The sequence below is a fragment of the Magallana gigas genome, chromosome 10, assembly GCF_963853765.1.
Source record: "Magallana gigas chromosome 10, xbMagGiga1.1, whole genome shotgun sequence".
Taxonomy (NCBI): Eukaryota; Metazoa; Mollusca; class Bivalvia; order Ostreida; family Ostreidae; genus Magallana; species Magallana gigas.
This window is the reverse complement of record NC_088862.1, coordinates 9,006,582-9,034,154: the sequence shown is the minus strand read 5'-3', so window position 1 is coordinate 9,034,154 and position 27,573 is coordinate 9,006,582. Positions and strand designations below refer to the sequence as shown.

The window sequence follows — 27,573 nt, the reverse complement described above, 5'->3', positions numbered from 1 at the left end:
AGACATACAACATTAACGCACTCCCATTGACGCCAATAGATAGAAATCAATCATGAAGAATTCTAAACACGGTTTTCAAGAATGTTCATAACTCAGAGTTCAATAAACAGTTTTGCGGAAGTGCAGTTTTACCAGAAGAACACATTAAAAACAGGGCTCTCATAAAAATGGTCCAAAATAAGCTTTTCCTGCTTAATTTACGAACAAAATGACTTTTCATTAATAATTGTATTGGGTATATATAAGACAAAACTTCCCACATAAGCATGCGAGGATTGATTTTTTTTTAAATTTAAAGTTAATCTTACCAGAATGTATTAGTTCAGAATCGTTCGGACACTCTTTTTTACCCCAGCGGGTATAAACAACACTTGCGTTCCTGGTAGCTGTCAGAAACAAATATTTCAAGCGAGAAATAGATATTTTCAAATAAAATGTTTCAAAAGGTTTTTTTGGTAAATAGATATAAATGATCTACCTTTAAGTGTATGAATATCAGCCTCTAGTTTTTCTTTCAGTTCTCTGATAGCTTTTTCTTGACTGGTCTTAAACTCCCGCCTCAACGCCTCCACGTGATTTCCTCCTACGTTTGAAGACAGTCGTCCTGCCAAGTATCCCTCTAGTAAATCCTTACAATTACCAGTCTTTGTTTCTGCATGTGTTGCGACAAATATCATCAGGAAAATAATTAGAACACCCATAATCTGCAAAAAGAAAAAAAATGTATACTTATACTCTACCATTAATTCCTGGTGGTATTACACATAGACAACAGAGCAATGTTATCTAGAAAAAAGATATAAGAATAAATTTCTATGTAAGGTATTTTTCAGTTCAATTTGATTTTAATCTTTATCATTATTTTTTTCGCAGAACAAAAAAATCGTTTAAGATTAGATAGTAAGATTTAGTTTCCTTAAAAATTGAATGTTACTCTGTATTCTAATTCATTAAAAAAAATAAAAAAGAACTAAGCATGAAAATAATGAAATGGAAGCAAACATCTACATTTTAATAACTTTGTTATTGAAACGGATAGTTTAGTTCAAATTTTATTTTGTTTGAAAATTTAAAGTTGTTTGAAAATTGTTTTAATTCTCAAAGAAAAATTAAAAGGAAAGTCACACAAAAATACTCAAACGCATACGTGTATTTACTAAGTTATCCAAACAATAACAATATTGATTTTATCTTACCACATCGGCGTAATAAAAAAAATCCACGTCAAAAGATATTGAAAAAAAAACACCTTCTGAATTCAATAAAAATAGACACATGTCAGATTTTTTCTTCTATTTATATAAGTATCATATCTAGTTTACGTGCAAATATACCACCTACATGTACATGTTATAAATGCATTAATATGAAACCAAACACTGATCTAAATCATAAATATGTATAAAGCAAAACAAAGGCCTCAGCCTTTTTTTTTTATATAAAATAAGTTGTATATACATGTATATTACCTTCTTTCCAATATCATATTTTAAAGATAAAACATTGTATACCTTTTTAACAGTCAAAGCTCAACTTGAACATGAACGTAACATGAACATGACAAATGCAAAACACTCTCTACAACGATTCTACTATGAAATATCACTATTATTAATATTATTAATATTTGAATTAAAACATTTCTACCGATGTTAATAGTATGATCATGGTAAATGTGGTCGACGACGAAGTCAAAGTAACATGCATTTTTTATATTGTTTTAATGTAGAGGGACCACACGACATTGGTTTTAACAAACTAATCAGGACTATTTTCAAGACTGTCCTAACATTGCGGATGCTTACATGTAACAGAATTAAAACTTTCTAAACAAATTAAAACAATATTTTGATTTGGATCTGATATGTTTATTGCTTTCTATTTACAGAGTTGTTATCGTATTTTCCTTTCCTTTTGCATATTAAGTTAACTATCACTCTCGTTTCCAGTTGTTATGATAATGCATCACAAGTGATATTTTTAACATACTTGGTACATGATTTTTTTAAGTTATAATTGTATTTGTACAGGGAATAATAAAAATTTGATCTGTTTGTGCCTTTAGATATATTGTAATTATTTACATATCATGATATGTTTACAATGAATTAGTCAGGATTTATCACAATCATAAAATAGCATATACATGCCAGACGGGCATTAGTGTAGCAATGATTATAAAAATACCAATCTTTCACTGCGAATTTAACTATATTATCAAGGTAGTCTGTATTTGCTTATTTAACAAATCTACAAGCTTTACGATTTGCATAATAATACAGCAGCACTGCTTAGTTTATTTATTCCTTGGGTTTCTAAATATAAACTTAATGAACAAATCTCATTTCGTTGTTTTAAAACTGTTAGAGTTACAAAACATCTTACTTTTTAATACTTTATCATATATGCGTTTTTCAATATTCATCCAATATTTAAAAAATTGAATATCAAATATGTCCTCAAATAACGTTGATATCCTTATTTTATTCATAAGTATCGAAAATGAAGTCTTAACTATATAATTATAATATGCTAACTAGCTCATCTTCATTTATTACAACAAAACTGTAATCGTTTGCATTGCTATTACATTTTATTCTCTTAAAGCACTGGTATTTGTGAAGGTGGAGGTTACTCGATTTTCAATGTATAAAAAAGTCCTGTTTACTTTACATAATTATCATAATGCATGAATTAAACTTTTCCTAATGTCTGTGCATTACAAGAACTCTAGATTTCAAAGGAGTGAAAGATATTTATAATCATAAATTGATTTTCACAGCACTCGTATTAAACATACAAATCAATTGCTCCGTGACCTTGTTCTGCAACATGTTTGTTTTCTTTAAAACTAGCATTTCCGAATTATAAAACACATTTTCAATGTCAATGGGATATAGACCAACTTTGATCAGTGTTTATTTTTGACCGATGTCGAAATGCTACAATTGTCTTATTACTGTAGTTAAAGAATATGAGTCGGTGCAGTCCGTGATCTTTCTTAGGTCGCTGTAGGTTTCGACCAATCGATCAACTGGGCGTGTGTATTTCAGTTTTGCCAGTTTCCTGTCAGTTTCAGTTGCTATAGGTTTCGACCAATCGATAACCGCGCGTGTAGATTTCAAACCTTAGGTCTCTATAGAGCTATGAATTAACGATAATTGTCCGTAACAAATAGAGAGAATCATTCTTGGTAGGTGTAAATATAATTTTTGAAGTATCATTTTAAAGTGTATTTATAGTCAGCATACTCTGTATCCCAAACAGAGTCTTTGCTGAAACTAACAGGTCATCAGAAAAAAATTACAGCGAAAATGTTATTCAAATTGTGAACAATTGCATCTTACAAAATGTATTCCATAATCACAACATAAAGAAGTTAAAGTAATAACACTTTATTTTACTAGAATAATCGTTAAAAGCTTTACTTTTATCTCCATATTTTTGCTAACGTCAAACTATGGTCGATATGGGCCGGACGAAAAGTAACCACGAGTTGTGTTTGATTTGCCGGCAATTCCTGAAATGCCGGCAAAAAGTAACCACGAGTTATATTTGATTTGCCGGCAATTCTTAGATGCCGGCAAATCTCAAACGTGGGCAAATCTTACTTATTGTTCAATTAAAATACCAGAGGATATAGAGGTCAAAAAGTCTCGTTATCTTAATTGACAAAAGGGTTTGACAAAAAACATGGCAGTTTTACTTGCAACGTGCATTATTAATGACATCAAACAGAACACAAGAGCAAATTAAAAAAAGACAGCATCAAAACATCCAGACATGTCCTAAACTCATTGGAACCCGACACTCTTAATGAAGCATTTGGTCAATTGCTTATATATCATAACTAATTAAGAGCGTTTCGGCGGTATTAATAGCACATGTGACATTTCAAATTTGTAATAAGTCAGGAGCTCACCTTATACATAAATCAATCAATCTCTTTGAACTTCATTTGGTTTTAATTTGGATCTAATGATAAGATCACCTATATTTTTGTGTTTACTGTATGCAACCACAGGAGGTGTTGTGAATAATTTTTGCATACTTCGTCATGTATGTTATCCCAGTATTTCATAAGTCGTTCCCTTAATTCTCTTATACAAATTTCGTCACCAAAACATTAGATACAGCCTTTTTATTGTGTTCTTCTTTTATTTTTTTAGAAGATTAATTCTATTTGCTGAAAAGTTTCTTGCATAATAGGTTCAATTTCTGATTGTTTTTAATCTCTTTTTTTTTTAAGATGAGTTTTAAAGTCTTTAAAAATACTTTGTAATACAGCTTGATCACTAGTATTTCTCAGATGTCTGGTACATTCTCCTTTAATTAAGCCCTTGAAAACTGATGAGCTATGAGCACTTTGTCTGTCCAGGAATTGGAAGCTGTTAGTAGGTTTGATATATGAGCAAATGTCTAATTGCTGGCTATCTGAGAATCTTGTTTTCTTGTATATGGTCGTGTCTAAGAAATTGACTGGTGTGAGATAATTCATAAGTAAATCTCAGATATTTATGACAAGAGTTCCCTATGTCAAAAAATTCTTTAAATTCATCCGGGCTTCTATTAAATAGAATAAAGCGTCCTCTCTATATGTGCCGTGATAAATAAGTTTCGAAAGGCCCTCAACATTGTCGGCGCGCAATTACCCCCTTACTTCTCCTCATACTTTGCTTCTTTTCAACCCTTTCGACCAATTAAGATAACTTGACTTTTGTGACCTCAGTCTTCTGGTATTTTAATTAAACATTAAATATAAGATTTGCCCACATTTAAGATTTGCCGCCATCTAAGAATTGCCGGCAAATCAAACACAACTCGTGGTTACTTTTTGCCGGCATTTCAGGAATTGCCGGCAAATCAAACACATCTCACGGTTACTTTTTGTCCAGCCCATATCGGCCATCGTATCAAACAATTTCAATTTATGTTTTGATAGAAAAGAGCGATTTTTTGAACTCAACAAAACAACAACATACTTGGGGGTTTTTTTCAATTTATTTTTGAGGTTTTGTGCATTACAAAAAAAATGAAAAGCGAACTTCGCCTCAACCGTACAATGTACCAAGTCAAAATAAAAAAACACTATGCTTCATTTTTCATGAAAGATATATTTTTCAATTATGTGCTATTTCAAGATTTCATTGATGTGATGCATGCATATCACAGGATGAATGACCATCTTTAACTTCTCCTTAAAGATAGCTTAAAGATGCTTAAAAGTAGCTTAAAGACGATCTTTAAGCCACCTTTAAGCCACCTTTAAGGACAACTTATAGGTCCTTAATGTCCAAACTTCTTTAAGCCACCTTTAAGCTACCTTTAAGCCACCTTTAAGCCACCTTTAAGCCATTAAAAAATCGTTTAATTTAATATTGTGCTTAATTTACCAACAAAATATATTAACTACATGATAATGATAGAAAAGGTATTAAAAACGGTTTTTGTTCTAGAAAATAAAATTTAAAAAAAATTAATCAAAACTTAATGGAATCCGTTAGGCTTACTTAGTAAATAAATTTAAACCGAGTAGATAAACGTTCATCTAATTCACAGCTAAATGAAATGCAAGGAAGAAGATGAAATCATTTCTTTCATTTCTTTCATTAAATGCATTGAAACTATTAGGGTATTAGTTCTACGCAATTTTCCCGGTTTTCATGATCACGGCGCCGTTCCAGTATGTTTAAACATTTACGTGTATACATGATTTTTAGACTATCAATTCTATGACAAACAATATAACCAATTACGGGTGACGTATTTACTGCATGTGGCAATTGCAAATGATGTATACATATACTTGTACATACAATTGTATGATGTACCAGGCCGGGTATGTGACATATTTACTCTTATACATATATTTAAACAATTAACCCCTATTTATGATCACCGGTACAGGAAATGATTAGCTTCTAGATTTTATTCTTACATACATGTATCTTTAATTTGTAGACGTAACATTTTTAAAACCCAGAGTTGGGAAATAATACTTTGAAAATGAATTACAAATGTAAATAAACTTTTATTCACTAGACTTATCGTATACACGTACATACTAAGATTTCAACGTCTTTAGAAACCCTGACTTGCACCTGGGCACACGACACACCTGTTGTGTATATCTTGTATATTCTGTGTTAGTTCCAGGGGTTTTCTTAAGTTGGACAAACAATAGACTCTAATTAGATGTACACAAACGTGCACCTGGGCACAAGACACAGCTTTGTGTATATCTTGTATATTCTGTGTTAGTTCCAGGGGTTTTCTTAAGTTGGACAAACAATAGACTCTAATTAGATATACACAAACGAACAAAACTATGTCTAGACAAACAAAGCAGTAATATCCTGCCCGATATAACAAAGGCAGTTGAAAGTCTTTTCATCTTTAACATGTATCTAGCAGATCTAGAATTAGACCTAGAAATAATTAAAATTGAAAAAAAATTCATACCTTCAACCGATTATTAAATTAAATCATGCAGCCGGATGAACTAAGAGAGAGAGAGAGAGAGAGAGAGAGAGAGAGAGAGAGAGAGAGAGAGAGAGAGAAATTTCACCGATTAATTTATAATAGGAAACAAACATACTTAAATATAATTTCGTGCACAAATTTAGATCGAAGACTGCGCTCACCCCTACAATAATTTTGAATAATTTTAAAACCAAAAAAATTATAAAGAATTTTATGACAGCAATCTGTGTCCATCGGAGCATTGTTGATGATAGCAATATGTGTTTAATGGCACGCCAATTAAATCCGCCTGGACCCCACCCCCTTCCCTGGAAATTATATCATCACTCGGATCACCCCCTCCCCTCCCTATAAAAGAGCTTTTGCAATTAATACATGTTTTTATTGTTCAGTTTGATCAAACTTGACTTAAACGGAACTTAAAGATGGTTTAAAGACAACTTAAAGGGAGCGTAAAGAAGTTTAGACATTAAGGACCTATAAGCTCAGCTTAAAGGTGACTTAAAGATGGCTTAAAGATTGTATCTCCTTTAAGCTACCTTTACGCCACCTTTAAGCCACCTTTAAGGACTTGCTTAAAGATTGTTTTTCCCCCTGTGTATGTAAAAAAAACCCTCAATAATCCATGTGCTGAAATATTATATCTTTAATTGACGTGACAAGCTATACGTGTTAAACTTATCCCCCTCCCCCAAAAACACAGAAAAATCCAATACATGTGTATCTTAATTGCGCAAAATATCCTTTTACCTAACAAGACTTTTAAAAAGGATATGAGAGATGTTTACAACATTATGTCAAATGATAAACTTTACACTATTTTTTTAATTTTTAAGGATTAAAAGAAAGAAGCTAAGAAGAACACCTGTATATAATTAAAACTGCATCCATATTTGATTTAAATACGTCTCAATTAAATACTTATAGAACTAGGCCTCGGAATCATGAAGCACTATAGACCGAAGTCCAAAACTTACAATTTAGTCATTAATAAAATAATGATATTGATATTTTAAAAATATACACTGGTTAATATCAACATAATATAAAAGGGATTTAAAAAAAAAATTACGATTTATCCAATTACAAAACAATACTTTAAAAGTGTTTATTCACGCGTAGGGAAATATATTTGTTTCATATCGCTTTTTCTATGGTATCGTGGTATTTCTGTTTGCGTTTACTAGCACGCGCTGAAATTGACATTTGACGTCAGATTATTTTTAGACAAAGTAAACAGAGACACGCTGAACTAGGTGAGACACCAACCGTAAGCTAGGGCTGTATCGCCATCGGGGCTGATATTTCTCTGTCTCGGTCCGTCGTCAAGGTGTGTATTGCCCTCAATTTTGAAATCGATAATTCCCATATATCTCTGTTTTAAATTAAGACTAGTTTGTGAAATAACAATAGAATAACAAAATTAATATTACAATGCATCACCTTACATGTCTGAATATTATTATTTATTGTCGAAAATTGAAAAATAATAATTCAAAAATTGCGCCAAAAGTGATATGTAGCTAAGTAAGGAGAGGTAACCTACAACGGTTGTGTATTAAGAACAATAGCACGCTTTATTGATATCAATCAACATTTAAATTATGGAGGATATATCTAAAAGGATGGAACGAGACCAAATCGTTGAAATACAGAGTTTAGATTGTAAAAATTAAGTGGTTAAAGTTATGGAGGCGCTTATGAACGTTCTCAAACAACTTGCTATAACAGTATAGACTTAAATGAATAGAATCTGACAGGAAACTTACAAAATCTCAGTGAAAAAATTTGACTCATTACAAAGTTACGTAGGATGGAAGTTTCTCTCTCGATAATTTTGAATTCTATAAGGTACAAGTGCTTTATCTCAGACGACAGATTCCTTTGTACTGTATTTCAAACGATGATGGTTTGTCGACAAAGTCCAACAACTCTGACAGTTCTTAACACATAAAAAAGGAATAAAAACGAACGAGTTTTGTAGATCAAAAACTCACAATAATATTAGTTTCTTGAAATATTTCCGTATTGATAGATTTTTCGACAAAATGATTTAACGCGATATCATAGGACCGGCTCGTACATTTGTTACGCAATAAGCTCAAAACTGCGTAAAATACCCTCGCGTGTATGGTAAACAAATCAAAACTTCACGGTGGTAAATCACTCATCCGCGTAATTAAACCCACACCTATTGTTTGACTATAGAAACGTACTAAACCACCACTTTTCCAGTAAGACAATGTACAAATTTTCACTCAAGTCTAGGACTGCTTCATAGATCTTGGACCTGACTGCAGATACGCTCATTTAAATAAGAATAAGGTTTCCTAATTTTGATAAAAAATACAATTGCTGTTAAGTCTGTCTTTTAGGGCACATGCAGAAAAAATATAATTCTTACCAAAACTTTAAATGTCTTTTTAATTAGTTTTAATAAGTATAATTTGGTTCACTTATATTTATTTGTTGGTGTTTGGGCAACGATTCCAGGTTCTCCAAAGGTCGATCCCGTGGGAAAACTTGAGCCTAAACCTGTGTGAAGTAAAAGAATGGTTAAACATTGATTTGACATGATAATTCCACTTATCAGTTTGAACTATGATACACTTGTCATTGTATAAGGAAAGCGGATTATGCATTTAACCTCCACTCAATAAACTCTTAGAATAAGCGAATATGATTTTCATGTCAAGCATTGTTATTATTTAAACCTTTGAAGGCCTCTAATGAAGTTTACTCAAACGTAACTGAATAAGATATAAATGTGTGTGTTTAATTCTATTTGACAATAAATGTATCTCTCAACTATTGAATTGTTCTTCATTTATAACATACTTTTTTTCTCCTAAATCAATAACAAATACATATAATTATGAAAGGGGGAAGGAAAAAGTAAAATATATCAACCTTTTGACGAAAGCATTCTTTCTTGGTTTTTGAGTGATGAAAGAAACTGGTTTGGGTTAACTCGAAAGTTATTGCATGTCGGGAAATTCGGTGGTAGAGGGGCCATTTCTTGGATTTCTCCTTCTTGCATAACTAAGTTCATTCCGTCAGACTGGTGATGGGCCAAATGGCAATGCATTAACCAATATCCTGAAATACATATAACAATCAAAAAGTAAAATTATGTTTACCTTATATGCAATCTTATCATAATTGCATATTACCGTTAATGTAATAATGCAATCATATTTTCTGTACAGAGAAATTTTGTTTCGCCAAAGTAGGAAACATATCTGAAATAATCTGCACACAGGGTCACTTTCAATAAGGTTTCAATAAGGTTTTGACTTCATTAAAAGGCATGTATAATTATGTTGCCTTCTTATCCAATCATGTAACAACAATCTTATCGAAATAGTTCAAAATACGGTGTTAATTGTTAAATTTAATATTATATATAAATTACTATACAATATACCTGGATTATCCGCAATAAATCGGATGATGACGTAACCATTGGCGGGAACGTTTATTGTATCCTTAAGCGGTGGATTGATAAGATTAAGGCCCGGAATATCCCCGTTAATCCAAGAGGGATCCGCCCATGTGGCTCTTGTACATTGTTCATTCAAACATCGAATGTCAGGGTTAAAGGCAGTGGAGTTCCCGGTTTCAGGATCGAAAGGTGGATAGGCTATCTTCAGAACGTGGAAATGGTGTCCATGTAAGTGAACAGGATGAACAATTTTAATAGTACCTGGGCAGAGAAAAGCCATTTCAATACTCTGCAATTGCTATACAAAGACACCTGGTTATGTGACATGCTTGTAATGTAAAAACGAGGATTCTTCCCGAAAATTGTTTCAAACTATTTATCATATGCAATATTCTATCTATTTAGTGGTTATGATAAATTATAATGAGGAATAAATGAATTGTCTTATAAAAAATAGTGGGGGGGGGGGTTCTTTCACAACTCTTTTATGTTTCGTTTGGCACACTATTTAAGAGATTTCTTTTATCAGAAAATCAAAGAATGAAAACGAACATTTGACAAATAAGCTCAAAATTATATTCTCTATAGTGAGTTCTATGTAAATCCTATTACAGTCGTATATTGAACAAGGAAATCTCTTACCACCAAAAGAAAAGAGAACCATTTCTATGACATTTCCTAGTTCAAACTTCAGCGTGTGAATACAAGAACAGTCCGTGTCTTTGCAAGTATCGGGTCCACATGGTATTATGGTACCGGGACCAGGGTATGTCTTTATAAAAGTACATGCGAGTAGTATATTACTACAGTGTATATTATTAGTTGAAATTCAAAAGAATTCAAAAGAATGATTAAACTATTTGAATTTACCGACATCAACGCCTTTGGTAAATTCTATTGTATTGTAAAGAGAAAGAACTAAGTTCTCAAAGAGAAACCTTTAAAATTCATAATTAAATCAAAAATGTTTAAAAACATATTTTACCTAAGATAAAGAGACAAAGAAACTATGGGCGATAAAAATTGAAATTGGAGGGAAAAATACAAAGTTGCTCTTTTCTAAACCGTATTTGATGATTATTCAAAGCTTTTGGTACTGCATGGCTTCTTTATCAAGTAGGTAAACTTTTTACACAAATCAGATTTACGCAGTGTTTGTAAGGCAATTTAAATGTTTTAAGAGCCCAATATTTCATTAGTTTTACATGTAATTTTCGACTTAAAATTAATTTCAAAAGTAAGTCGAACAAACCAAACATTCCTTGTATACGGTATAATGTTTCTACGTGTACCTGAATGGCTGAAGTTGGTTTAACAAATCTGTGTCCATTGATATTTGGACCTCCTGAAACAATTCAATCGTATTTATTTTTAAAATCGTCGCACCTAATCATAATTACTCTGTATAGAAATGATAAGTATTGAATTACATGTATATTCAATATAGATTATATGTTATGTGATAACCTGTTTTATATTCAATTATATTCAATATAGATTAAATGTTATGTAATAACCTTTTTAATGATATAATCAAGCAATATGATAAATGACTGTACAATGTCTAAATTGACATCCAATGTGACTCTTACCGAATCTTAGATTGTAGCAAATCGGATTCCGTAAATAATTCTTAAAATACAATGCGCTGTATCAAATAAATGTTCAACAAGAAACTAATTTTGTTCTCTCGGCCAAAAAAATTAACGTCGCAAACCTCATTTCGATGATCTATTTATTTAGTCTATCGACTAAAAACTTATTCCAGAAATTGAATAAACGAACAATAAAGAAACTATATTGTTTTTACTTACCAAATGTTTCGATGATCTATTTATTTAGTCTATCGACTAAAAACTTATTCCAGAAATTGAATAAACGAACAATAAAGAAACTATATTGTTTTTACTTACCAAATGTTTCGATGATCTATTTATTTAGTCTATCGACTAAAAACTTATTCCAGAAATTGAATAAACGAACAATAAAGAAACTATATTGTTTTTACTTACCAAATGTTTCAAAATACTTGGAAACACCGGTTTTTTAGTTGTATAATCGATATCACATTTCAATTTTTAGAATTATATATGTTTCCTATACAAAAGTAATTATTTTCAAGTTTTTAAACACTCCTCCATGTTAATAAATGCTTTTCTGTCTTATTTTCTTATCGCTATTTTCTTACTCTTTTTGAGCATTCTTACTCTATCATTACCAGATAACTTCTTACCATCAATATTGAAGTTGAGAAAAAACAACTGTTTTTGTTTCCCAGGTTTTACAAATGGCACAGGATGTTTCTTTATCTCAAAATTTGTGGCTCGTAGTCTAGTTAATGGTATACTGACGATGTTAATGCCAGCGGGGTAGAGGCTAAAAAATTTGAATTAAATGCACAGGGGCTTAGTTTTACTGGTCAAGTGACTTACTAAAACGTACTAAAACAATGAAATTACATATTTATATAACATTACACAAAAACAAAATATTCTTAATCAAAACCATTTATAATGTGTGGTGTTTTAGAGCAGTATTTTTATTTTTACATTTTTTTTATTTTGAGTTTTGAGTTTTTCATGCTGTTCTTTTTTAATATGACATATACATTCAAGACTGTTACTGAAACAATGCAATTTTTACTCAAAATAGCAATAATAAAATTGGACGTGGTATTTTTTAGACTATGAAAGTTTTAATTCCAATTTATGCACGTAATAGTAAACAAAATAGTGCGAGGCTGTAGCCAATCACAAAAATAAAGGTTTTTTAAAAGTTCTGAAAATAAGAGCATCGAAAGCCAACACATTAAAAGTACTTTGTTTTGCTATAAATTCGATTAATGATATTTATTTACAACAATACAGATCTAAAGAAAAGAAAACGCGTATATTGACAGACTTAAATATGGGTCATTTTTCACAAATTTTTTAACTCTTCTGCCATCATAAACATTTAAAAATGTACCTGTAAAGGTTAAATGTAAAGATAATATTAAGATTTTAAAAAATCATGCTTTTTCGTTTTTATAGAGAATACAATCATTCATATTTGTTTTCTTTAATAATGTTTAATCTGTTTTATTTAAACATTCATTTATTACTTTGAAAAAAGACACAAATTTACCCGAATATTTGATTGACAGCTAAGCAAGGTACAATTGGTGTGCAGACTCTTTTTTTGACGATGGGTGATGCGTTTTCGTCAACTCCCTGATAGTTCAATATGGCGTAGGTACCCCTACGATTGGTAAAGGTTTGCTGTTAAAAAAGAAATAACTTCGCAGCTTTAACATTAGCTTATATTTAGGTTAAACATGAACAAAAGAAGTAAAAAGATATATAAGGAACATGAGATTTTAATCAAGTTTAATTCCTTAACGCTAATGTTAAAAACGGGTTATCCTGTTCAATCACTATACGTTTGAAATTTAGGTAGTAAAGGTTGCTGGTCTCTTGAAAAGCTATGAAAAAGCAAAGCCCTGCGTATTCGTTTATTGTCCTCAGCCGTATGGTATAGATTGATTTTCTTTATGAATTCATGAATTTGTTTGTCAAAAACTTGAAAAACATTTTGAAGTCATAATACCCATTTTGTGTAATTTTGTTCATATTTCTCTTTACAAAATATTTTTAGACTGAGAGATTCTTGCAATAGTATTGAACGATTGATAACAATTATTTTTTTCAAAATTATTTAAAAGGGAACTAACATCACACTGAGAAAATGATTCACAATAAATACAAACTCCGTACAAATTTCTAGAGAATGGTTTTTATGCTGAAATAGTAATTAAAACCTTCAAAAGTATTTTTTTAAATACCCCACTAAAGTCTCCTATGGCAGTGGTAAGGTAATTTATTCGGTAATTATCTGCAGGTCTGTTGGTAAAAATTATGAAATCCACTCTCTCCCCTGGCTGGATCACAACAGTATCTGCCTGATATGGTACTACATTGTTACCATCGAACGCAACAATGGTTAACATATGCTACAAAATGATAAAAGAATTGCATTAAACATTAATAAACGACATACCTTTTATTGTATTCTCTAATTAGGCAATTTATAGTATACTTATTCAAAAAGACATTTTATTTGCAAATTGCGAATTATTTACTGTGGTATCATTAAAATTCGTTAGGGTTAATTTCTGTGGATTGCTTAAATTTTACAGGTTCGTGGGGACGCAATTTTGTGTATTTTATTTTACTTTCAATAGGAAATGTGACTTTTTAATCCCAATTCATCAATCCGTGAAGGATGCTAATTCCACGAAAATTGAGTCACCACGAAATCAAATGATTTAACAGTATAATGAGTCTTAATTGCATTGATATTCAGATATATCTTTCTTGTCTCTTTCTTATACATTAATGTTATGTTTTGTTTTCTCTCTTACGTCATCAACAGAAATTTCAAATGCTGATTCAAACCCAGCGTTGATGGTTCTAAACCTATAATATTGGTTCTGTTTTACGCTAAACGTCTCCAGCGGAAGATAATCTCTCTCCGGTAATGTCGGATCTCTGACCTGAAAAAGTGTTTAAATCATTTCATTTTTAAACGAGTTTGATTTATAAATTACGTAAATTCAACACAATGTTTGAATTGGTGCAAAAAATAAAACTAGAAATTATAAAAAAAAAAACGCATATAATGTGTTGATTACTTAGATATTGTTTGGATATTGCTCATAGTTCAGAACTTGAATTAATTTGTCTCTAAAACAAAATTGAAGCCATTTTTAATAAACTTTCTTTTGATCTGACGTTTGTTATTATATTGAACTTAAGATGAACGTATCATCTTTCTCAATTTTCTTCCTTGAATTGTCAAGCCATTAGTATTAGTGTTTCATATAAATCATACCTTTTCCATTGATCAGACCAATATGAACTTGGAACAGAAAGCCGGACCCATCATAATTAACCGTCGCTGGCAAGCATTGTCCGTCGTAGTCTTCCAAACTACAGTTGTAAAAAAACGAGACCAGTTTAAATAATATACCCGTATATAATTATATTTCAAATAATATTTCATTTTATGTACATGCTCTATCACTTAAATACTCTCTTATTCACCTCAGATTTAAAAGGAAATGTCTGTCGCATACAAACAACAACAAAACATCCCATAAGAATTGCATGCATACCAATGACAAGATTATGTAATATGAACAACACGTTAAAGAAAAAATGATTGACATGTTTTCAAATATAAATGACATATTTTTCTAAACATCAAAGATTGTCAATTACAAGTAACAAGTTTAGAATACAGATGACATGTTTTCGAATGTTAATGATAGGCATCAAATAAGAATAACAAGTTTTTAAATATCAATGATGTTTTAAAATAAATACATAAAACAAGATATATATAGTGTAAAAGTGCAATGATGTTACGCCATATAAAATCACTTTTATATTGAAAGTGTATTTGTATGGTCAATTAAATCAAATGCATGAATTTTTCCATACTTAGACTTACACTGCAAATCCACCTCTTCTAGCTTGGAATTTTTCGTGTGCTGTAGTTTTCATCCAATCAAATATCACCACCGAAAACTCTTTTTTTACTTCAGGAATTTGTTCTGATGGCGTCGTCTGTACATAACAAAGAGGAAATACAATATTGTATGAACCTTATTACAATCTTTGTCCCTAATATGTATCCTGTATACAGGGAAATATTCGCCCCGGTTTATTTTCGCCCCTTTCGTCCTCGTTGTCGGTGGACGAATTTAAGTCTGGACGAATTCCGATGTCTTCAATTATTTTTCTTTGAACACAACTGTGTCTGCGCCAATTCAATACTGTGCGAAACTGTTAATAAGTGTAGAAGGGCGAAAATTACACGGGGCGAAAATAACCTTGTATACAGTAATACTAGACTAGAAATAACGGGACACTGCATTTTAGCTCTAAAAATAAAACTGAGATTTCTATGGGGTTCTTTCGGATTAAACCCTTGCATAATATCTCTGCAAAAATAATTGAAATACTTTGAATTTATAATAACTAATTTTCATACATGATTTTCTTTTAAATATACACTGTTTATAAAGTCCCTTAAAAATAAATTCCTTGTGGATACATTTTATGTCCTTTTTTAGATATAAAGTAAAAATAACTGTTTATCGAATGAATCCAAAAAAGGATAAAGAGACTTAAACATTTCAGTATGTACTGGGTAACTATCTAATTTGTATTTTTGGAGTCAGTCACTATTTTAATATCTAATATGATTAATTAGAAAAACGTAATACATCAACACGTCAAGATGATTATGTTAATGTGTACATTTTCAATCTAATTTTGTTGTTCTTTTTGTGTTATTGTTGTTGTTAGTAGAAGCAATCATTTCAACTAAAGAACAAAACTTCCTCAAAGATTATAAAATTTGCATCCCCTGCTTTCAATCAAAGCAAAAACGCATCACTGTCTATCGTGTACAGAAATTGAGTTAAATATTTACAGCTAATTACAATATCTAGCATATACAATAATTTATATTTCATTAATCTTTTGTTATTTAAGAGATTTGTTTGAAAGTTTTATAACGAAATAGCTAATCTTATATTTGCTTTTGCAGAATCAACATTAACGGGCTACATGTGTCCCGTCATTATTTTATCAGACAAAAAACAAAGCGTTGACAAAACAGTAAAACATCTTCTTGTACCATATACCGACAATCTTTGTTTTATTATTTTGTTCACACATCACCATCAGATGAAATGTTAGTCAATTAAGATTTGATAACATTTTACTGCATACATGGAAATATTCGCCCCCGTTTTTTTTGGCCCCTTTCATTTTCGTTGTCAGTGGGCGAATTTGAAACTTGGTGAATTCCAATGTCTTAAATAATTATTCTTTAAACACAACTGTGCCTGGGCAAATTCAAGAAGGGGCGAAACTGTTTACAAGAGGAGGAGGTTGAAAATTACATTGGCCAAAAAAAATGTAACCAGTATTCTCATTCGATCAATTGCAAAGTCTTTTACATAATATGCAATTTAAGTTAACTTAAAACAACCAGTATATTGAATTCTTATTTACAATAGGTGGCCGGATCCTTGGCAATACGATGAAAGCACCTGCTAGACCATCTGACCTCATGGTGTGGACATGACCATGGTACCAATGTGTTCCTGCTGGGGACGCAACAAACCTGGAGACAATTCAATTCACAAGATGAAATTCTGCCATTCAGTCAACTGAATTATAACCGAAGGGTCTAGATAAGATGACTCAGTGACATACATGTAGGTTCATTGTATGCCATTCAGTCACTTTTAATTTACCTTTTAGTCACCTTTTAGTTGAATGAATGACAGAATTCCATCTTTTGCAAATTTCGTGTAAAAAACAAGTTTATCTATAATTCTTCATATCTTTATTTTCTTGTAAATCACATCTTTTTTAAAGCTAAAGAGAATTCTACTAAAAATTACTCTAAGTAATTGTTAAAGTGAGTATTTCTGTGAATTCTTTTTTTTTTTTACAAAATATTTTTTTTCTGATTAAACGCGTATTTTGCATATTGCATTGTTTCATCTTACATATATTTTAACAGATCAAGTTAAATGATAAAACGAGTGCATTACAGATTTTATCAAGCACCCCTAAATCTTGCAAACAAAAAATAAATGGAACGTTTTGCTAAGTGCCATTGTACTAAAAGACACATTACTCGTGTTAATTTGCAGATGAGAACAATGCAATCATTATCATTCTTGATAAATAATTGTATAACAATTATTATTGCCCATATTCCTACATATAATCAAACGCCATAACATACATATCAAAGGTGTTATATAATGAACAGATATAAAATAGAAAACCTTTTGAATATGTTGATCTTTGGTCTTGCAGTGAGCCAGATCGTACCTGTATTCAAATGTTTGGCCCGGAAGTATAGGACATTGTGATATCATATCCGGTCCGTCCATCCATGGTGTACCACGCTGCACCAGTCCATGCCAATGAATTGTGATACCCTCTATTTTTAGGGTGTTGTGAACAGTGATAGAAACCTGATAAATATGCGATAAAAATGGTCATTAATAGTCATACAGTTGCTGCTTTTCTTATGAATAATATGACATTATTAAATGCATGTAAGACTGGTTTATTTAGCAGGGTTTTTTTTTTGGGGGGGGGGGGGGAGGGGGTGGTTCGTGTGTTTAATATTAATATTATCCTTAGGTATTTGTTCTATAGCGAAAAATTCGATTATTCAATGTATGAACCAATAATTTTCAGAAAATGTAAACACAGTTCCTGCTAAAAAAAAAAAAAAGTATCCAAATTGCAGTGATTTTTCTTATTTAACATGGCTCATTACCTTTGATTTGCAGCGATAAAGAATACCGAAATGATTTCAACAAATTTCAGGAAAAACAATGGTTAAACTTCCGTTTTTTTCGACGCGAAGGCTTTATAAACAAGCATTTTTTTCCGTTAGCTTCCGTACATTCAATAGTAATGTTTAATTTAGAAAATATGTTGTAGTCTATACGTCAAATGCAATCCAAGCTTTACACAAAAATTGTTTGGAATATATATTTAGGCTACTTACAATTTGGTCTTCAAAAACCACAATGTTAGGTCCGGGGATTTCCCCGTTGATGGTATATATCAGTCTATATCTTCCGTCGCCAGCAGTCACTCTGTTCTTTAATTCTATGAAAAATCATAAATAAATGTGCATGTATGTTGAAGTATTTGATGTATTACTATATATGACCAATTCAAATATTCTATGTTCAATTTTTTTTTAACTTCTAATGCCAGGTTTTGCATAATGAAATTTGTTGGGAAAAAAATTCACAATTTTTTTTGTGTGTGTTTTGTTTCAATGCTTATAATAAATCAACATTTTACAAGGTCAAGGAAAATTCAAATGATTAATGTGCGAGCATGTATGAGCACACTGGATTGATTTAAAATCTTGTTTGCCACATGTTACAGTTATCTATATACTAATATATCAAAATAAAGGACTCGGGCTTTAATACCGAGAAATCGGAAGAGTACTGACTTTTGTTTTGTATAATTATTTTAAACATTATTTGTATTTGAAAAAAAATACCAATTTGTTTTAATTTTTTCTCAATCAAGCTTCGCTAATTAATAATCGACGAAAATTCCTATTAAAAATCCGGAAGTCATCTGGATTTTATGGATTTTACAATCTTGCGCATGCGCATTACATTCACGCTAAATCACGGAAGGCTCTTTAGTTTATGTTTCCACAATATTACATTTGCATGGATAAACTCAGAAACGTAAATTTTTATTGAAAATTTGCTATATATTTTGTTCATTAAAGAAAATACGGGAAATAACTCTAACTTGGTGCATTTAATACGAAAAATACCGAGAGTTCCGAATGTCAACATGGTGTGTAAATTTGAAGCGAGTAAAAAAGTTGTTAAAAAGTGTCGAGTTTCCATTAATATGAATTAAATTTTTTAGACAAAAGGTATTTACAGCCACAAAATGGTTTGTTATAAATAATTTTACTGGTTTTTTTTTAATGCAGCTTCATTAATTTTCTCCAAAATCGTTTCGGAGCGATTCTGCAATTTCTTTGCTACATTACGGGTATATGGGAGGCATTTTAACTGTGGTGAAGGCCTGTCCCGTGACACATTATTCTAACTAAGCAGAGTGTAGTGAAACTAATAACATTATTGTAGGCTTAAAGCTTGGTTATGTAAATGTCAACAGTACGGTGTGTCGATGTATCTATTTTGTAAATGTCCGATATCATTAAATATTTTGCAATGTCTATCCTTGCTCGAACGGGTCAAAGTCTAGTTCTGTAAAAAATATTGTAATTCCTTTACATTATTTGTATACAAATACACCCAAACATGGTTTTCATAAAGACGAATTCTTTCTTCTGTATCTCGCTTGTAAGTTGAATCGTATCATTCAAATTTGTGTGAATCATTCAAGTAAACTATTTCTATTTATACATGAAAAAAATGATATTTTTCTCTTGTCTATAAGGTCTAGTTATTTCCTTTCGAAGATATCTTAGTGATTTTTGATAAATTTACGAGTGTATTCTATCATCTTCTTTAGTAAATCAATCAAATCTTCTGTTATTCTATAAGGCGACATTTTTTCTAAAATTCAAGACTAAGCTTATATGCTTAATAAAATGCAATTTTCAGGCAACATCTTGATTATAAATATTTGACGCACTATTGCAATTTGAAGATGTGAGAATTGTTCTTTTTTTGTTTTTTTTTTTTTTGCTTCTTGTTAATCAATACCTTCTCTGGTCAGTGGAATGAATTCCTCCCTACACCCCACATTAGTCACGCGTCGCTGTAGGATCCCGTCTTTGAACACAATAGGATTAAACTGTGGCTCCCGGAGATTCGTGTAATTGTACCACATCATGGTGAATTTGTAGTCGACGACAAAATCAAAGTAACACACATTGTTCCTACAGTTTGGATGCGGAGTAACCACTCGGCAGTGATGCTCAAACACAAGAAAAATCAACATCAAGCATGATTGCAAAACAAGCATGGCTTTTTTAAAACTTTGTTAGTTTCTCAACTGCAGTGTCAAATCGCAAAACAAAACAGGATGCCCTATGCAACTATTTGCTATGTTTCCTGTTTCTGAAGATCAAACTTAAGGTGCTTCTACTTTTTTTTCCTTCGGTCTGTCAAATAAATTAATACCTTATTCCGCTTGCCGTATCATTCTGTACAGAAGGTGAGACGACACTTTTAGTTCATGAATTCTTAAATACTTTATATAGCTTTATTATTGTTTAAGAAGACATTTATCGTTTCTTTTTATATCTTCTCTTACTAAAAATTTATCTAGAACTTGGTTTCAATGATTTTAATCGCAGAAATGTGATGCTAATTGTTTTATCAAAATAACACTGATGATTCCAAAATATAACAAAGATGAATTTAAGTATTAAAATAAAAATTTTCATAATTTTAACAAAATATATTTTTTTATCTCTATTGTTTAAACAAAAATTAAGTAATGCATTTCTATTGATCAACCAAAATTTGAGTGTCAGTCACTGAGTTATAAGCAAGATACAGAGCTCACAATCCTTTGTTATATAAACAAAGGCTAGTGCCGTGTTTTTGTTTACATTTGCCCTATATACATATGATTGTTAAATAGTTCCTAACATTTGTCACATACATATATAACCATTCACTTTTAGGTTTAAACCTGCAATTGTCCTTTTAAAATGTAAACAAAAACTTTAAGACTCATATTTTGGTTGACTGTAAAAAAAAATGCCTTATTAAAGCATTGCAAGTATTGAAAAGAGAGAAATAAATGCTGACATTGCCCCTTTAAAAATCAAGGAGACTACAAATTTTCAATTGAGTGACTGCAAGTTTAATTATACATGACAGATTGTATATATAACTATTTGTATTTAATGGTCATATGATGATGATGATAACGAACAGGGTTCTCAATGATATATATCTCTTACTTTATAAGCTCTGAAATATTCAACAATACATGTATCTCAATAACTAATTTATCAGACGAAATACAAAGTTACTAAGGGATTATAAAATAATTACATTATTTTATAACAAAGATGAAACAAAATGACTAAAAATCATGTCTTCTAGTCTCTTTTAAACTCAGCCTTATAACTTTTCCTATCACAATCTACATTCTAAGAACGCTTATTTCTATTAATATAAAAACCCAATTTAAACACTTTCGATTAAAATCACGTCAAAGCATCGTATAAATAAACGCTTTTTAATTAGGAAACCTCGTGCCTTGTAACGATATACACGCCAATGATGTAATAAAATTAATGAGATGAAACCTTACATATCCTGGTTTTTTGGGTGGTCTCTGTGTGAAATCTTGCACAAATTATGTAACCAACACTGCACAAGTTAAGAATGCATGACATTTTCAAATGAAACTATGTGGTTTCCTGTCCCATACATTTGCCTCACCTTTGGCTAGACCGCAAAATTAGCATGTCCTATTTCCTAAGTCAGGCACACAGTCATATATATTGACAGTCGCAAATCATCCTCAAATGCAGAGGCTACATCATTCTCTTTAAAGATTCAAAAATTGCAATTTTGTTCCCCATGTTTTTATCAAGAACGCTGTCACTGATGATTTACTGGTATAAAAAATGCACCATATCTTATCTGTTATGTTATCAAAGAAAATTCAATTCGTAAAAAAAAAAAAATAATTGCATGCCTAAAATAGAAGATTGTACTTTTAAAAAAGAGCATCCTATAGTATTTTATTGAGTATTGAAAATGTGAGAGACTGATTTTGATTCTGGTATCCTTATCAAGTTGGTCGTGTTTTTAATAAAACAAAATAGTAAATTTTTGCAACTTTTGTTTTACGAATACTGTACACAGTGTTATTTTCGCCCTGTGTTATTTTTGCTCCGTGTAATTTTCGCTCCGTGTTATTTCCCCCTTTCTTCACTTAGCTTGCAAACGGTTTAACCCCGTCTTGAATTCGCCAAGACGAAGTTTGGTTTAAGGAAGGAGTCTTTTCATTATCAAACATACTTCTTATAATAAGAAATGCATGAAATTTTGACACAGTCAAACGGATCATATTACTTAATGTTTCTATCAGTTTAATTAAATTTGACCTTTTTGTTTTCGGATAAAGGTCAGGTCAAGGTCACTACCTTTTTCCTCAACGTAAAGAGTGATAAAAATAAGTGTAGCTCTTTATAGTTCTGTAGACATTTGTTTAAGATTTGAAGATTCAAATCTTCAATGAAATCATAGACGATGAGAGTGTCTATCAGCTTATACTACTATATTGGAATAAATATTTATACTAAAATTGATATTGCTTAGCCCGCATTTCCTCTAATTTTCTTAAATTTTGACGAAATTTTGATTATTTTTTTTATGCTCCCAATAATAAAATATTTCTAATTTTTATGTATTATGAAGACTTTATATAAAGATATAAATTGACAGAAAAGCTAATATATTGACCGTTTCATAAGAGAGAAAAACTGATTTTAGTGATTTTTTCACAAGAATCAATGTATAGATTGGGCGCTTTAAAAAGCTTATAAAAATGTTGTTTGATAGGCAAATCATATTTTAAAAACATATTCTGAAACCCAAGTATCATATTATTAGTTCACATTAGTAAAAAAAATCCAACATTATTGTTATTGTTTTTAAAATGCTAAAACAGACTCATTATATATATATAATCTGCAGCAATTCTGAATTGCGCAACATGTGATATTTTCCTACGCCAATATTACGCCAAAAATATAGTCCTTGTTCCATTCTAAACATTGATTACATTTTTCTATGCCAAGTTGTATGATAGTAAAAAAGAAAGAAAAATATACTATTTTAATTTCCTTTCATCTTGATTTAATGAACAATTAATCAAATTTACGCTTGACAAGTCGAAAACCAGAAAAGACTCCTTCCTTAAAGAGAAATAATACAAGACATAAAAAGTCGCCCATTTTTATAATTGCCCGCTGACAAGGAGGGCAAATGGGGCGAAAATAAAACGGGGCGAATATTTCCCCGTATATATACACTCAGATTTTCCATACCATACTAAAGCACATAAATAAGTATTCTAAAACAGTGGAAAAAAAACAAGTTTTAGTAAAACAAAATAATGTACATGAATACCGCCTTTCAAGAAGACAATGCTCACTATGACCAAAATTGGGGTGGACCTGTGCACTCATTACATCATTAAAATCGCAACATAATATAGTTCTTTAAAAATAGTTGGATTTTTATTGTTTGCCATTGAAAGCATTAAATGTTTTCAAATTATTTGTTTAAAAAAAACATAAATGCTACCCGAAATTTGTTTATTTATTATTTATTTCCCTATAAGGTCGCCTTACTGATAGTTCACGCCATTATGTTCTCAATTTAAGAAACAGAAAATGTTCTATTTTATGAACCCCTTGAGATCTTTTACAAAACTCGCTGACTTTAAATACAGGTGAATTAATGTCATCAATAGTATAGATAACAATGAATGTTCTGAATTATGACCCCAGTGATTTCAGAACTGGGTCACATCCTTTAAAAACCGTCCAATGATGTAACTTAAAGTACGGATGATAGGATAAGTGTTTTTGTGTAATCCAGACCAAATAATGTTGTTTAAAATGTGTTTTATAATTAACGCAATATTTCTAAAGTAATTGTTTTCAAGCAAAATATACTCCAAAGATGGCTTCGAAGATACGCTAAACATTCTCTCAGATATGATTATTTCTAAAATCTCAAGCAATGCTAAAAATTAGATAGGATAACATCATATTGAATTAAAAAATCGCAAATGTTGTTGTTTATTTCTACATATACATATATTATATCTTATATCCAAATAACAGATGCATTTATTAATTAAGTCAATAAGATCAATCTTTTAAAGCAAAATAAACACAAGAGAATTCTTCAAATAAATAAGCAACTACACAGAAAAGTTTTACTTCACAACAACAACAACAACAACAAAAAACAAGCAATGGTTGAAATTCTCAATTATGATGACGTCATATTTTTGTCGTCCACGTCACATCATGCTGTTGGTGTCCTGTGGGTGTTTGGCGTACCGCTCTGACTTGTAATAGGCCGCTAGCTTCGGACGCGCCTCCATCCGGGCTTTGAATGCCTTTAAAAGAGGGCAATAATCTGCCGACTCGAAACCCTTTTTATAAGACGCTTCACAACCGCGGAGGCACTGAAGTAGTGCCAAGTCGACATACGTCACTTCCTCTCCAAAGCAGAAACTAGAGGAAAAGTGAAAAAAGAAATCAATCCGTTGTGGTTGTACTGAATTAAACATTAGTGAATAAGAATGTCCACAAACTTGATAGTTCGATATAAGTTTACTATTAGTTATTTTGATAAACAGATTAATTATTACATGTATATAAAGAGTCATGAAAATTAAATTTACCCGTTTCCGCCATTGTTATTTTTCAGAACTAACTCAAAATGCTTCAGCCATTTCGGTAGCCTCTCATTGACGAACCAATCAATATACGGCTGTGTTTCCTCCTTTTGGTCGTGGTAAGACCCAACCCAATGCTTTCCATGAAAGGCCAATCTTCCTACGAAATAATAGTTGATACTTTTAGCTAACCAGTATCCACACTTACAATAGACAATGTAATCATTTTGAAAGCATTGAGGGGGGTTAGTGATAGGAAGCAATAAATTTCAGATGTTCAAATATTTTTTCCCAATTAAAGAATATAGGATACAGTGACAAGAAATAAAGACGTTGAAACTCGACGTGCACACTCTTATGCATCTAAAATTAGGATCTCCGCAAGAAAAAAAAGTTTCCATTTATCATTTAAAATATTTTCTTGTTCTCTTTATTAGTATAAGTTATAGATTTTTTACACATTATAAGGCACCCATCCACGCCCACGAATTTAGAGAGAACACGTATAACGACCAATCCTCGGCCAAGAGTGTAAACAGAACAGTCACGTAAAACAAAAACAATTCATATGGGTAGAATATTTGTCATTTAAGTTTATAAAGGCAGAGTTCTGTTCTAGCTGTAGCTTGGCTGGGTACAAATTCTGAGTAGATGAGACAGTTAGTTTCGGTGAGCACGTGACATACCTTCTGCCACAAAGTCGTGAATGGTGGCGTTAACTTGATCCGCCTGCCATTTTTCCTCTTCTGATTTTGGCATCAGTCCAAATTGTTCCCCCAGGTATTTACATATCACTGACGTCTGACAGAGGTGGAAATCACCTAAAACATTGCGTAGGATGAATCTTGGCCATCAGATTAAATCGGACGGGTTTCTGTCTATCAAAATGGCCGATAAAGACCAGTTACCTAAATTCACTTTAGAGCTGATATAAAAATACATTTTGCTTCATTAATATGAACTTTAAACAATATCTCAACAAATGTAACTTCCAAATTCTAGCTTGTTTATTTTATTTTTTTTTTTAATTTTATATCAATTATCATGAAGTAATTTGTATTCCGAATGTGCCAATTTTAAATATTTGAAATTTCTTATTCATTTCACTGCTTTACTCTTGCCCATAGACGATAAATTGAGAAAAGTTACTTGCCAGAGTATGAATATTTCACACAAGTTATGATATAATTCTAAAAATTCAATGATATTCCTTCTGAGGTTTTGAATGAATGCTCTTAATATGAAACAAAAGGAACATCGTCTTAAATTCCCATGACTCAATTTAATAAAAAAAATTAAAAATTATCCTACTATTTTTATATTTGAGTCTAATATTCTCAATTTCCACATGTAGAATTGTGCCCAGACCCAAAGGAATGCGGTTTTATGCTTGTATTACATGAAAATATATTTAAAAAATATTAATTGATTAAAGTTATTCTTGCATTCTGTTTTTTTTTTTATGCAAAAAACTACACTCGAGAACCTAGACCCTGTGGGCTGATCTACCTCGTTTCAAGACAGGAGGGAACATGACCGGAAAACCTCCGAGTTTATTGTTCATGATCGTATCTCGGGTCTCCTCGTAGGTTTTCATTGGTTCTGTATAAAGAACCCCAGCTTCTTCGAAGATCAAACGAACGAATTCAGCTCTTCCAGCAAACGGTGCGTTGTAGTAAAGAATTTCCCAGTCCGCCATTTCTTTGGTAACAAAAAAAATAAATGCAGCATGCTAATTTTTATCATAATATCGATTCTTTTCTTTTTTCCCCAGATGTATGGCCCTCTTCATATGTTCATCTTCATAAACTTTATATTTACTCTCTTTCACCTTATTTTTTTTGGCGATCTTATTTTTGCAAGAATTTTATATGTATGACATGTTCACTTGTTCAGTTGTGTCGAATCATGTACGATGTGCTTCCATGACTAGCAAGATTTGGGTAAGTCTCATAAAACGATACATTAAACAAAACGTTTTCTTCTATTGAAAGTAATTCACGGTGTACAAAGTGAAATCAGATTTTTTTTGTCTACTAATAATAATCAATATAAACGATAATAAAAAATACCACACTATTTTGCATTTACCGCGATTGAGATTCAATTACCGGTATCTTTGAAATACCATACACTTGCAGTATATGATTAGATTAGATGAAGATGTAAATTATTATATATTTACATGTATTACACATATCTTCTAATGATACCACACCATCAGTTTTCTGATTTTATAGATAACTTGTTGTGTATTTAAGTTTTATGGCACGAAAAGTTCACCGTACATGAGTTTACCCGAATAAAAAGTAAATTTATCAAATAAAATGGCACACGCTTAAATTTAATAAAAATGTATCATCCCCAACGATGAACACCTTGAATTACCTGTGTGTAACTAAAACCTCGCTGTTTGCACGATGATAAATTCCGTTCTTCTGTTTAAACAAAAGTCAACACTCTTTCAAATGTTTGAAGTCCTATATAATGATGTATGACTGCTCAAGTACATTTATTAATGTATGGAGGGACGGAAAGGCAATCGCGGATCTTAGGGGGCGGAAGGAGGGGGTTGAAATTTTTTTTAAGTGTACATAATAAAATGACCTTAAATGTCCCTTGGACCCCCATCCACCCCACCCCAAATTGAAGAAAAATTCAGGA

The 27,573-nt window shown here is 31.2% G+C and overlaps 2 protein-coding genes across 2 annotated transcripts; both read right to left on the bottom strand.

Moving 5' to 3' along the window:
- Positions 1-626: 626 nt before the first annotated feature.
- Positions 627-20,629, bottom strand: LOC105334004 (uncharacterized). Its single transcript, XM_066073548.1, has 16 exons — positions 20,229-20,629; positions 18,521-18,624; positions 17,830-17,975; positions 16,996-17,107; positions 15,422-15,537; positions 14,793-14,898; positions 14,331-14,462; positions 13,752-13,919; positions 13,055-13,188; positions 12,162-12,304; positions 11,221-11,273; positions 10,571-10,700; positions 9,911-10,189; positions 9,394-9,582; positions 8,888-9,018; positions 627-704 (listed from the first exon to the last, which is right to left on the bottom strand). Exons 1-15 carry the CDS (start codon positions 20,488-20,490, stop codon positions 8,936-8,938), a joined length of 2,157 nt encoding a protein of 718 aa, XP_065929620.1. The 5' UTR covers positions 20,491-20,629; the 3' UTR covers positions 627-704; positions 8,888-8,935.
- A 3,643-nt stretch (positions 20,630-24,272) lies between these two features.
- LOC105333994 (glutathione S-transferase P 2) lies at positions 24,273-27,458 on the bottom strand. Its single transcript, XM_034453224.2, has 5 exons — positions 27,298-27,458; positions 26,419-26,610; positions 25,596-25,730; positions 24,916-25,069; positions 24,273-24,745 (listed from the first exon to the last, which is right to left on the bottom strand). Exons 2-5 carry the CDS (start codon positions 26,606-26,608, stop codon positions 24,529-24,531), a joined length of 696 nt encoding a protein of 231 aa, XP_034309115.2. The 5' UTR covers positions 26,609-26,610; positions 27,298-27,458; the 3' UTR covers positions 24,273-24,528.
- Positions 27,459-27,573: the final 115 nt, after the last annotated feature.